We start from the raw sequence: 13904 nt of genomic DNA, 5'->3' as shown, positions 1-13904 counted from the left end.
TTTCTGCTTTCAAAACATGAGCTTGATTTATCTCCTCTTCTTTCAGATTCCAGAATTGTTGACTCGTTTTTCTCCTTGCAGCAGATTTCACCCAAATGGAGGAAACACAAACTTCAGGTTCCTGGAGGTCAGGGATCACAGGTCACGGATCCAGTAAGGACCACAACTCCTCCTCTCCCTCTCTTACCCCGCTGCTTCCACCCCAGGCTTATCTCTCCCTCGAAGGACAGAACGGAGAGGAGGGAGTCGAGGAAAATATTGTTTATCTCTGAGAATCCAGGAAGAAGCAAAGCAAGCTGCCAGACCGGTAACTGGAAGAAAAGGATAATCTGTCTTCATTGTGATGTATCTATCAAAATGGACTCATGTCCATTTAAAAATCTGAATATTTAGGCATTCTGACTGTTATGTGCCTTTACGTAATTCGGTGTGCCTCCTTGGTGATCAAACCATTGTGCCTTTTTAATTTAGAAAAAAAAATAATAATTCAGTTTTTTTTTTTCCTTACATTCTAGTTTATTATTTGTTGCACTAATTTGAAGACAGAGGTGCATTTAATTCAAACAGTTTAAACAGAATAATTGATACATCTCTCCAAAAGCACTTAAAGTAAACTATTGTTATAAAGTCAATGAAGCTTTTCCCCAGACTGTGTAATGTTCTGTTTGGCAGTTCTGTGGTGCCATCTTTGCTTAAGTTGTACATTTACAACATAAGTTGTTGTAAGCATCTGCAAAGGACACAAATATGCTGACATTTTCTATGTACATATATACATATATATTTAATGTTTATTCTTATGAATAGGCTACCTATGCTCACTGTGTTGAAAAAAGATCGTATATTCCTAATTTTTTAATCTCTCTGAAGTGCCAAATATATTGCTGTAATTGATGTAAAGATAATTGTTTTCTTATAATTTATTTGACATAGATCGCTTCACGCACTCCCAGTATTAATAATGTTTTGTTTGTAAATGTCTCATTGTGTATTCTCTGGAGTTAGAAGTTTACACACCATCATCTGTGGCATGAATGCCATTTTCATTTTAACTGCTCATTTTGCAGCTCCGATTTAATTTTCCTTTTTTTTGTCTTTTATTCAGGTTAATTCCTCACTATTTTCATGTTTTGAAAATAGTGAAATTCCTCACTATTTTCATGTTTTGAAAATAGTGAGGAATTACTAGTCCTCACAAGCGATTTTTAACTCTCAGTGATTTTTAAAAAACAATCACTGGCTGAACAATTTGGGGTTTTTACACACAAGGGATCAAATATGTTCTTATTATCAATTTGATTTGTCTCAGAGTTCATATTTGCAAATGCCATTTCACCTGAGCTGCAACTGTGGCACTTAACCTCAAGCACACCTACAATGTGGGAATGTCTGTGTGTTTGTGAGAGTGATTGGGTGAATGAGGCTCTAGTGTATAGTAATAGTCGGTATGAATAGAAAAGTGCTATATAAATTCAACTCAATTTGATCAAGTTCTAGTTGTAAGGGGAAATTTCAGTGAGATTTGTCACTACTTTGACAAATACAAGTTCATGTATTTCTCTCAGTTTGTCTCAAAGTGAAATGTTTACATGTAAATGTTATCAAAACTGTGTGTTTGACTGGCTTACTGAGATACACAACTTTTTTTGCGCAACTTTAACTGCATTTTATGTGCAGAGGGTCTCCTCCCATTGTTCTTCTGAGAGAATTTGAAAAATGCACAGCATCCAGGTACAAACAAAAATCACCAAGAGAACCTAAATATTTTTTTCTGGCTGGATATTTAATCACACCTCTTTAGTGAAATTAGTTCAGGTTAAGTGGTGAACTCTTAATTATGGTCTATAAGTTGGGAAGCTTAGTTAATATGCTCCATTCCTAAACTAATTATGATACATATAAACAGAATAACTGTTCTGCCGAAAGCTGTGTCCAGATTTCTAACACATTGATGAATTGAGGTGAAGTTGAAGTATGTACAGGTAATAACTAGCACAATTAGCAAAAGAGCTCAGTTCAATGATGCTTTAACCACCATGCCCATTACTTGTCACAGTGTTAACTTGTTCATAAACCTCACCTCCACTCCTCCAAAGAAATTTCCTGTCATTGTGTAAAACCAGCGTAGTTTTTTTTCTACTCTGGCCATAGAAATTATCTTCAGAAGGCTTTTGGTTTGTCCATGTGGGCAGCAGTATTTTTCTATAACAGAAAGCTTCTTTTTCTGTTCATATTTATGTTAAGACCTTCTTCATTGTTGACATTGATACAGTTTTCTGTATTTTCCAGTTCATTAATGCCTTCATAAATTTGGTGATTTTGGTGTTTCTGCTATTTTTTCTTTTAATTGTGACATTTTGGGTCATATATTTGATACTTGGACATTGGTGAGTGTTCCGACAAAGCAATTACTCCAAACATAGACATAGACAGGTGTAGTAGTTTATGGCAGGATAAATCAAAGCTACTGCCGTGGCCTACACAAAGTCATGACCTTAATCGTGTTAAAAATGTTTGGAATATTTTAAAAAGGGCAGGTCTGTGCAAGAAAGCAACAATTTAATCAATTCTGTCAATAAAACTGTTCAAACTAAAATCTTTCCACCCGGTTACTGCTTTTAAAGTCAGTTAATTGTTTTCTTATACAGTCATTTTATATTTTAAAAAACCTGTTTAAATAAATTAGTATGTTGCTAATATGACATTCATGCCAACGATGTCTGTATGAAAGCTTCTGACTGTATGTAACGTAACACTGTGTATATAAAACTATCTTGGCAAACATCTATTTCTGTCTTTCCTCTTATTTCAAGCATCCGTTCAATAGCTACGCGCCTCTCAGTTCCTGTGCAACATTTCGCAACACTCCACTACTCACTGCTGGCAAACTACCATTTGACTTTGACTCAAGAGACTTCCCGTTAGTGTTTGCAGTCAGCGGCCAGAGTCCCACTTTGTTGTTCTAGTCATGAGGATGGGGAACATTGAACTGTTCTGCGCTCACCTGTTTGGCTTGTATCTTATAATTTCTCATCCTCGTGCTGACGGCTGTGGGGACTTTGGTAAGTTGGGTTTTCTGGATTTCCTATAATGAATTTTTTATTTTTATTTTTTTCCTGCAGAATTTTCAAGGGTTGTGTTTTTTTTTAATGTTGGATCAGGTTCTCTACCACCATCACCAAACATTCATAATTTTAGTAACAATCAAACCCTTGTAGTGAGCTGGCCAAGGAACAGGGGAGCATCAGAGAGCGACATTTATGAGATCCAAATCAGCCGCACAAAAAGTCGCACCGTTATTTATAATGTGAGTATGTGGGAAGAGGAGTATTGCCTCAAATTTGGTTACATAGTTTCATATAATACTTTACTAACATCCTCTTAGTATACAAAGAAACTACAAATCTACTTGTGGTAAAACCCTTGTCTGTAAAACCCTCTTTTTTTGAGAGAATTTTGATTGATACAGCAGAAAATTTAACTTGAACAAACATTTTTGTTTTGTGATTGAGACTTTCATGTTTTTTATTTCTTTGGGCAGAAACTGTCATTCTGTTGTAAAGTAATCGCTTGATTCCCGCCTGAAAGTAAAAGTTTGTTCATTTGCTAAGAGGTGAACAATCTTGATAGTAACAGAATATGAACCAAAAATTTGCAAAACATGTTAAAGTAAAAAACAGAGGTAACTGAGTGAAGAAGCACTGAAATCCTGTCATTATGTAGATGTTCCTGGCTAACTTCAGATGATCTGAACATGTAAGTAGAGTTCACCTGGATGTAATGTAAGACGAAGGAACACAGGAGTCTGTGTCATCGCAGTTGAAGGATGAAGCTTTTTAACAGGCAGTCATGGAAAAAGTTCACCTTTCAGCATTACAGTATCTCTAAAAATCAATGCAGTACTTTAGATCAAGACATATTTGGCCCTGTCAAAATCCAGATATAAATCCAACTCGAAAAATGTGTCAAAACTTTAAATTTGATGCTCACAAACCCCACTGAATTGCAGTATTTTTAAACTATGGTGCACTTTGCATTATTTCTTTTAAAAATTAAAACTATACTGATCAGATTTGAGTGTTTATGTTGATCCTTCTTTTGATAAACTCCAAACTGTTAATGTTTTTTTTAACCCAGAAAAATGTGAGCATACCGACCAGGGACTCAGGTTGGTCCACTTTGACATGGATCTCTGATTTGCCGCTAGAGTGTGTCGATCACTCAGTCAGGATACGAAGTTTTTGTCATCAAAACGTCCCCAGTCCTTGGAGCAACTGGGTAACCAACCATGGTGAGTCGACTGGGAGTCAGCCTAAAAGTCTATCATTTAAACAAAATTCAAAAAAGCCTCCATGTTACTTTCTTTCAATCTGTAAGTTGTTCAGTTCTTTTACAACCACTACAACAAATGGAAGTCATTTAACTTTTCTTAATTCTCTTCACTTATTCCTGTCATGTTTCATACCTGCAATGGCCTGTTCACTTGTTTCACTGCAAATATACATGTAGAGCTGCATTAAACTGTTTACCTGTGTTTTAGGAGCCAGAGCAGCAACTACATCCCTGATGTTTCCTTCTGAACGGTTACTGAAAGAGGGAAGCTCTGCCAAGCTCTGCTGTGTTCCCCCTGTGGGTGTAGACATCACACGTATCACCTTCAGGAAGGACTCCTACCCACTTTTGAACGTTGGAGATGGGGTTAAGGCCATTTTAGTGACCAATCTGACATTCCCAACAATCCTCATCAAAAAACTGTTTTTCAGCTGCGTTGATTCAACCGGAAAGATCAGCTTAGTCGAGAACACCGTAGGCTGTAAGTTTATAACATGAATCTGTCTATTCATTGTCAATATCCACTTAGTCCTTGGAGGAACAAATGGGGCGGTTGTACTGGTAAAAGTGACTAATCAACATCAGATTGATGTTATTTATTCCTTTCTGAATGGATTTAAACTTAAAAACTTCTTGCTCCTAAGCAACATTGCTAACCATGTTCCCACCATGCAGCCTATGATGAAGATCGACATATATTTGGGAAAAAAGAAGTTGATAAATTCTAACACTTTAAGAACTGTGTTTGTTTAATGTAGTCGCTCCTCAAACGCCCAGAAATCTGAACTGCATAACCTCAGACATGAGGAACATCACCTGCATGTGGGACCCCGGGAGGAAAGGAGACCAGTCTAACTCCAATAACCAGAATCACACACTCCACTTTGAGTAAGCATAATCAGCACAATAAATGTGGCTTTTCTTTTTTTTATGGTGCCCTTGAATATTCAGCTTTTACCAATAAAGGGTGAAAAAAGTATGTTTGACAAAAGTTTGGCTCATGAGACATTTCAAAAATTAGAAGTTAGTCTGACTTTTTTTCAGAAAATCTGTAAACTATCGGGGATGACTTAAGGCTTGATAGTTGACTCATGCTCCACATTGTACATTCCAATTACAGGACACACATTTTACATTTTATTGGTATTCAGACTTTTAGAAATGTAAAACCAATGTAATGTAAAACATTTAGAAATTTTGCAGCAATGACGCCAATGTGATTATGCAAATTGCTCATGCTTAAAGTATCTTCTCTTTATTTTCATGTGATATCAATAACCAGGAACACAGGCCAGGCTCAGATCCACTGTCAGCCACTGTCCTGTACTTTCCCAGCTGTGCCACAGCAGCAGGAATACAAAATCCGTCTGGTGGTGAAGAATGAGCTGGGAGAAGCGACGGCGACCTACAGCTTCAATATCTCTGATAGAGGTTGCGTATCATTTAAACTAAACGAAACAAACAGCATCATCTTGTTATTATTCTGTAATAACACATGTATGCATCCTTGTAGAGAAAAATCCAACCTTTAATCTGAGGAATTTATTCAGGCTGGAATCCAATATGTACCAGTCCCACACTTATTGGCACTTGTATTAATTCCTAGAAATTAATATAATCTGCATTTTTCTTTTATTTTACCCTTTCTAAGTTGCTTTGAGTGATTGGTGCTTTAATAAAATATGTGCAGTGTCACCTGTGTTGGAACTGGACACAGTGGAGTATGGGGTGACAGATGTCAGCTTGATCTGGATAGTAGAAGGGAACCTGACCCAGAACAAACTTCTTTGTCAGGTTTCTACAGGAAATGAAACCAACAGAGAGGTAATTTCCAGCCTGTCTAGCTTCAGAACAACTGGAGGTTCTAAGGCAAGTTTTGTTGTAACTTTCAACTTTCTTTGCAACAGCTGCCTTGCAGCAGTGAGAATGGTCTCTGCAAAATGCGTCTGGTTGGCCTGCGTCCAAACAGGACTTACTCTGCTAAGGCGCGCTGTTCCATCAATGGGAGATTTTGGGGACAATGGACCAAGCCTGTGTCATTTATAACACGTAAGTTTTAAATCAGAGTTTCTGACTTGTCTAGTCTGGCCTAAATATACAAAAGTTTGATTTACCTACAGGTAGGCAGTTAATACAGGATGCAACAATTTAACAATTTACACAGTATTGTTTTTTTCCTTTAAGCACTTTCTGTTTTGAGAAATAAAAAGTTAAACTGAAATTTACTTTAAAACTAATTTTTCTAACAAATGATACCCCACTTTTGTTGCCTTGACAAACAACGCTCCTCAGTGGTAACCTTGGACTTATGGAGGAGAATAAAGTACAGACCTGAATCAGACATTCGTGATGTCACTCTGCTATGGAAGCCTGTATGTTTTTTAAAAAAATTATTTTAGTACAAATAAGAGCAAAATCATATCAGCCAAACTTTGTCGTCTGAACAGTTTTAAACTGATCCATTCTATTTCCAGCCTGCTTTTGGTACAGCATCCACAGTGAAGATCCAAAGTTATGAAGTCCAGTGGTCACAGGAGGGTCAAACTGTGACAGAGCTGAAGGACAGCGGCCAGAGTCAGGCAGACATCCCCATTGGTCCCAGCAGGTGTAACTTTACTGTTAAAGCTGTTCTCAGCCTGGGGTCGTCCATCCCAGCCAGCATCATCATCATCCCACCCAAGGATGACTCAGGTGACGTTTGCATACAGTTCTTTAAGGATTTTTCTCTGTGTAAATATGACAAAATCTTTTTTTTTTTAGTAAATGACCCAGCAGGCTTTTGTTCTTGTTATATTGGTTGTACATTCAAGCTATTTTAAGGAACTAAAATGTGAAATAAATAGTTTAGATACACTCTGTTGTGTTGATTTTTTTTTCTCACCGGATGATAATTTAAGCTGATAAGGTGAAACGTTTAAATACTAAATGATTGTAAATTTTTGGCTGTCCAGAAATCCCTCCAGTGAAGAAGCGCCTGAGCAGAACAGCTGATGGTTTCCATCTGTGGTGGAATGAGCAAACTTTGGTCACCTGCGGTCACACCGTGGAGTGGTGCATCTTGGGAAGCAAAGCACCCTGCACGCTGCAGTGGATGAAAGTGCCTAAAGGAAACAGCACTTTCTTACCTGCAGGTAAGTTTTTCTCTTCATTGGTATTTTTCTATTAACGTGGTTGGACACTTATTGTAATTTCTGTGGGTTTGTTTTGCAGGATATTTCAAGCCAGGTCGGAGATATTCATTTGGTATTTATGGATGCACAGATCATGGAGACAAACTGCTGGAGACACAGACTGGATACATTCAGGAGCGCAGTAAGCGAAAAATATTTCTCTAAAAATATTTTGTATTTTTGTCTGTTTGACAAAAATAAAGGAAAGGAAAAAGTAGAGTCAGAATTAGTACACCTCATTACATTTTTAGCATTAAAATGCTCTCTAATTCTTATAAAGATGCCTGCTCCTAAATTAGACCCTCAGAGCAAAAGTCTTTCTCACATTTAAATGTCAAACATTTAAATAAGACACTAAACTGTCCATATTAGCATATTTTTATAAACATTATAGCCAGAACAAATTGCTTCACATTATTTGAGACCAGTGCTGTTTGCAACACACCGATTTAATGAAGTAGCTACAATTTGCTTAATCATTTGCAAATCAAGTTTCTAATCAAACTTTAAGGATATTGAATGGTCCAGAAGACTGTGCATCACCGTCTGTTGGACAGACGGTGATGCACTGTCTGTCCAGCAAGTTTTTCAATCTGACAAGTTTATATACGGTATATATATTTATTTCACAAACTCTACATTACTGATTTAGGAATGTAAAACATTCAGATGTTGCTTTTACACGTTTGAGCAGTGAATCTTCTGGGCTGGACCTGATGCTCTCTAGGAGGAAATGTGTTTGTCCATGTCTTGCATCACTTCCTACACCTGTTGTATTTTGTGTCTGGCACAAAAATATGTTCAAACTGGTAACATTTGCTGAATTTTAAAGGACTGAAGTCCGAAAGTGGGAGTAGCTTTTAGCACTGCAATTGGCTCTATAAAAAGATGCAGCTGGTGCATTTAAAACACATAACATATAGGTGAATTTGGTTAATTTTCCTCAAAAAGATTTATTTTGTAGCATTATAGCAGTCTAGTACTTTTCTGGGGCGGTCTTTATTTTTTGTGGTGTGTGTTGGTCTATTGGGTCTCTGGAAAATACACAAGAAGATCTTCTTTACACAAAATTATACAATGTTTACTTGATTAAATCAGCAATTAAAACTACCTTTAAATTCATGTACAAACATTTGTGAACAAAAACTATTCTCACAACTGAGCATAACCATGCTTCCTGTCTATTCTGGTGATTCTTATCAATTCTGTTCTTTTCCTATCACATCATTTCCATTTCCGCAGCCTCTGTGCAGCCTCCAAGAATAATTGAACCCGTTAAAAGGACATATGCATCTGTGACGCTAGAGTGGCACTATGACGAAGAGGATCCAGCTCAGCCAGCATTCATCACTGGTTACCTGGTAACAGTGCAGGAAGTGCAGACTGATGCTCGTTTAGGTCATGCTGCAAGTGAGTTCAGAGGAAAACTTTAAACTACACGAGGACTGCTGTAAACATCAATGTGTATAATATAGTTGGATCAGTGGGTATTATCTCAGATAAACAAAACCTTGTGTCTACCTAGTTTTATTCAACGTTTCTGTGGATGATCCCCGGCAAAAGTCAGTAACCATGGAGGGTCTGCAGCAGGACCAGGAATACGTCTGCTCTGTGAGTGCTCTGACTACAGTTGGGCCTGGAGTACCTGCCAGCATTACCATCAGGACCAAAGTTAACTGTGAGCTTCGTTCGATCCAGGACTTTCACAAAAATACGACAATTACCAAAATCAATAAATTAGGCTTGAATGTCTGGTTTTCTAATCTCACTGAATTCTGATATTTCTCTGATTCTCTTTGCAGATATTTCCCACTTAGCAAAGATCTTGACTCCCATCCTGCTCCTGCTGGGCTGCACCGTTCTGCTGTGGCCACAAAGGAAAATGTGAGAGATGGGAGTTTTTACATTTCCTCCAGTATGTTTATATTCAAGTTTTTCAGACCTCCGGGATTTTGTGTGTTTCCCTAAGGTTAAAAAATGGACTGAGGGAGATATTTACTTATCCTGCTGGTATGAACATCAAAACTCCTGAGTTTGAGAGCTTCTTGTATAAGGTATGGATAGACTTGTCATTAATCTCAAAGGAAGTTTAGTTTTAATTTTGTTTGTTACAACTACGTTCAATCATGTAACTTTAGAGGTTTTTTAAAATAAGAACTGGGTGGAACTTTTTGTTTTTAGCATCTTCAGTTCAGATATCTCATAGAAAGATGTACAGCACCTGCCAACTTTTTGGATCCATCAACATTTTCTTGGTATAATTCTGGCTGAATGTCTGACCACTGTTCTTGGTGGAATTGATAGAAGCTGGTATAAATCCAAATTTTCAGCATAGTCCACAGATTTCTGTTGACTTGAGGTAAAGAATCTTGAAATGCTTCTTACTGTTGGTCTTTATCAATTTCAAATCCACCATCTCTGTGTTTGGGATAACTGTCCCGTCGGAATATGCAATTGGCAGAAAATTCTGCCCTCTTTCTGTTGATTTGAAAAGTTTAAATATATTTTGAAATTTTCATTCACCAAAATATCCCCACAGCATGCTACTACCACCACCGTACCTGATAGCTGGTACAGTGTTATGTTTAAAAACTCTTGCCTTGACCTCTGGTCACTATTATTGTGTCCAAATACCTCAATGTTGGTCAGATACAAAATAAATAAAAATAAATAAAATAATAAGAATAATAATACACACACACACACACACACACACACACACACACATATATATGTATATATATATTCTCTGAACTATTAAAACATTCCTAATGAACTAATTATTTGTAAATAAAAACTTCCTCTCAATTTCTATGACTTCTAAGTGGAAAACCCTAAAACTTTAACATTAAATGTTAGATTTTTATCCATTCCTGATATAATCCGAGTTTCTGTCGTAACTTCTTGAGAATGTTTTTACTGAGAAATGCTTGACCTTTTTAATGTTTCAGTTCTTTTCATCTTTGCTTTGAAAAAGTAGGCCAGTGCGTCTTTTTCACACCAAGTTCCGGCACCCTGTTCTGAAAAAGATAATCACAAAAATGACTCCAGGTTTCGCTAGAAGGCATGTTTTTTTATTTATTTTTTCCTGCATTCTGGTTTAGACTTGTCAGAAGTTGCAGTCTCAGAGGGAGGAAGAGTGCATCAGCTGTGACATTGAAGTCTTGACAGTCAAATCTTTGTGGCATGAAAGTTCAACCCTGAGGGATCCTGAGAGTACGAACACAACATGCTCGCCTGCTCCTCTGTCGTCTCTTGCTCCTTCCTGCGTCCCACTCCAAACAGGCTACCGGCCTCAGTCTGCTGTCCTGCTCTGTCAGACACCCGCCCATCAGCAACTGATGTTCATTGAAAACAAGAGCTACTTGACCCCCATCACTGAGTTTAGTGAAAGCATTGAGACCAGCATTGAGACTTCTGACTGCCTGCAGGGATCATGTGCAGGACTTTATGGTTACATCTCTGAAAGTTAATTAAATGCAAAACAAACAGCTTTGAGCTTTTTTGTTCTCCCATTCAAGAGTATAAATACTCTAAAAGTGGAAGCAAAATGTTAAAACGTAGTGCACTGTTGTTTCTAAACCTCATTTGGTGATTTCTACCACACTCTTAACATGCCTTATGGTGTTTGCTGTCAGAATCTTTTCAGATTGCATCACAGCACAGCAGTGAAAGCATGCAAAACTGCAAAAAAGCAACTCACTTTACAGATCACGATAAACACAGAGGGAACTAGACATTTTATCTACAGGATATAAAGAGAGAGCATGTATGAGGTAGGACTGATGCAAGGTGGAGATTAGTTACAACAGTTTCAAAAACTAGACTGAACTGTCTGGAAAGTGAGATAAAATGTGAAAAGCACATCTTAAAAATAGGTAAACTTTCTGGTTTTCAGGTCACACGTGGCAATAAAACATTAAAATTTTTATTTGCAGATTTAATATGATGGTACATGAATGTACACCTCTCCCCAGAAAAGGGTGCATTGCATTTAACACGGGGTCAGTAACTACAGCCAGATGGAGAAATGTCCTTTCAAAGTATGTTTGTATTGGAATGGACCAGTCAAAGTCCAGGCCTAAATCCAATTGAGAATCTACGACGAGATTTGAAAATTGATGTTCACAGTCGGCTCAGTGTCTGATGTGTCTGAGACTGAGCCGTCTGGTGAAGAAGAACAGAAAAACATTTTAATCTGTAGCTGTGCAAAGCTGTTAGAGAGACAGTGAAGACCTGCAGCTTTAACTGCAGTGTCGTTTCATAATTATGTGACACTTTCTGTTGGTCTATCCCTTAAAATACCAATCAAATATTTTAAAGTTTGTTGTAAACTATTTGCAACTATTGTTAACAGTTTTGTGTTCCTGAAATCAGATAAATTGTTTTTTGTGTTCTTTGGAGAAAATACCAACGGAAAACTGTGTTGGAAAAAGAAAAGTTCAATAGAGGAAGGTCACAACCTCCTGCTGGACTCAGTTTCTTGTTTGTAAATCCGGTGATGAAGGAATCATCAATTTCACTATAAATAAGTGTACATTAATATGAAATAATACAGCCATTGCTCATTAACTCCTGCTGTATAGCATCAGGCAACACAGTAACAAGATTCTCGTCTTCTAAAATAACCAACAAGCTGCTGCTCTTGTTTTATACAAGAAGGGATTTTGCAGGAAAATACACAAAGCAGATTCTTCAGAGCAATCAGCTGTTAGTTTCATTTGTAACTAATTTCATATGAAACTAACAGGTCGAAATGAAACTCTTAGTTTCATTTGAGCCAATGTTAAATTTGTGTGCAAAGAACTCCAAGAAAAAAGAAAAAAAAATCTTTGATCTTGTGTATTTTCATTTTCAATAAGTAATGTTTTAGACAATGTCTTGCTGCCAAAAAAATAACCAGAAGAAAGCATTCCAATTTAACTACAGTTTTCACCGTTAGTGGCCTTTTCCTGCAGGCCGTTGCCCAAAGCAAAAGGCTGGTGCTCAAGCGTCAAATGTTAAATCCATCAGTTAATTGTGGCCTGAACAACTTTTCTATTATTTTTATACATGGGTATTTGACATGCCAGTTAAGTGTCCCTATTTGCTACTGAGAAAAGAGAAAGTTAGATGCTTTCTGCTCTGCATCTTATCCTGCCTTAGTATCTCAAATAACTTCTTGCGTTGCTTAGAAAACTCTGTTTTCTACCATGAAATGTCTGAGGTTTATCCATTCATCTGGCTGTTTTGCAAATGATGAATGTTTTGCAATCCCCAGAACAGACGCTTATCTTTCATGTTATGTATCATTTTGTGCATGAAAAGGAAAACTGTTGTGTGAGTTTTATGCTATATATGTCATGTTAAAGGTAAATATTGTGTCAATAAAAAACAGCCAAAGTAGAAATTGTTTTATGAAAGTACCAGTTTGGCATTTACAATACCCAATGCATCTCATCAGATTTTGGACCTGACCTAGTTAAACATCAGATTATACACATGTAGATGTGTTTTTTTTTCCCCCCATCCTGATACACATTCCACACTCATTGATAAGTGAGGCAGGACTGCTTTGTGATTTTCTGAAGCTGCTGAACAGGTTCTGAAAGAAAAGCATCTGAAATTCACCGAGAAGCAGAGATGAACGAGTCAGCTCTACAAACAGCAGCTTAGATTTTCACTTTAGATTATTGTGTTGTGCAAAGTCACACAATAAAACATTAAGAGAGAAGTGAAAGAATGAATTAAATTTAAAAAAATAGTAAAATAAGGTCGTCTTATTGTGCTTGGCAACTTTTTACTGCAAACATTTCTTGAGTGGATCCCGTTGAGAAAAAAATTTAATGCCCAACAATTGCTCTAGAATTCAAAAACAGAATGCATGAGGGTATATGAGCTTTTATGGTAGTTGTTTATTTTATGGAAAAGAAATCAAAATGAGCTTTTAAACAATATAGGCTTCCTGGATTACATCTTTACAGTGAATTAGCAAAATTCAGAAACCAAAACGACGGTACATTTCAAAGATTAGCTAAAATTTTGCTGCAATTTAGCTGAATTTCTACATAAAAAAACAAATATCTAATCTCTTTCGACGCTCTGCTCTTTGGACACTGGAGAGAAGAGCAGCTGGAGTAACATTCATGAGAAAAAGCACAATCTGACCTGCAAAACTGTGTTTCAATTTATCAGCCTTTGAGTGAACAAAGGTCACCAGCAGACCATGGTTCAGATGAGTCATATCCAACTGATTCATTGCCTTTTTCAGGATCTTTTTTTTTTTTCAAAGATTGTCTTCGGAGAGAAACATGGGATTCTTGATGTTCATCCAGGTTTTTAAAGATGCTGGACACAACACACGTTCATCCTCTTCACACAGGCTTCTTCTGTTGTGCCCTTATTCTCCTCTTGCTTTTCTTT

The 13904-nt window shown here is 37.1% G+C and overlaps 2 protein-coding genes across 10 annotated transcripts in view; both read left to right on the top strand.

The window, feature by feature from the left end:
• Positions 1 to 2788, top strand: part of LOC122828276 (rho guanine nucleotide exchange factor 28-like) — a 50577-nt gene extending 47789 nt beyond the window's left edge. For 8 of the 9 annotated variants that reach the window (XM_044111691.1, XM_044111692.1, XM_044111693.1 and 5 more), the window contains one exon: positions 82 to 2788. In XM_044111691.1, the coding sequence (XP_043967626.1) occupies positions 82 to 272 (191 nt within the window). In that variant the 3' untranslated portion in view covers positions 273 to 2788. The remainder of the gene's footprint in view (positions 1 to 81) is intronic. The other variant, XM_044111689.1, reaches the window with a different exon arrangement.
• A 132-nt stretch (positions 2789 to 2920) lies between these two features.
• Positions 2921 to 12878, top strand: osmr (oncostatin M receptor). Its single transcript, XM_044111698.1, has 17 exons — positions 2921 to 3062; positions 3162 to 3307; positions 4138 to 4291; positions 4541 to 4813; positions 5091 to 5220; positions 5615 to 5763; positions 6023 to 6156; positions 6240 to 6381; positions 6625 to 6704; positions 6807 to 7023; positions 7284 to 7463; positions 7543 to 7644; positions 8745 to 8912; positions 9028 to 9180; positions 9305 to 9386; positions 9472 to 9556; positions 10607 to 12878. The coding sequence occupies exons 1-17, from the start codon at positions 2969 to 2971 to the stop codon at positions 10973 to 10975; spliced, it is 2658 nt and encodes an 885-aa protein (XP_043967633.1). The 5' UTR covers positions 2921 to 2968; the 3' UTR covers positions 10976 to 12878.
• Positions 12879 to 13904: the final 1026 nt, after the last annotated feature.

The sequence above is a fragment of the Gambusia affinis genome, linkage group LG03 (assembly GCF_019740435.1).
Source record: "Gambusia affinis linkage group LG03, SWU_Gaff_1.0, whole genome shotgun sequence".
Taxonomy (NCBI): domain Eukaryota; kingdom Metazoa; phylum Chordata; class Actinopteri; order Cyprinodontiformes; family Poeciliidae; genus Gambusia; species Gambusia affinis.
This window is presented reverse-complemented; position numbering and strand designations above follow the sequence as displayed.

Bases quoted from the DNA above. Each gene is read 5' to 3' on its own strand.
- osmr (XM_044111698.1), top strand. From the start codon at position 2,969: ATGAGGATGGGGAACATTGAACTGTTCTGCGCTCACCTGTTTGGCTTG. The intron at 3,308-4,137 runs GTGAGTATGTGG...TTTTTAACCCAG, and splicing joins GTCGCACCGTTATTTATAAT to AAAAATGTGAGCATACCGAC. The intron at 4,292-4,540 runs GTGAGTCGACTG...CCTGTGTTTTAG, and splicing joins CAACTGGGTAACCAACCATG to GAGCCAGAGCAGCAACTACA.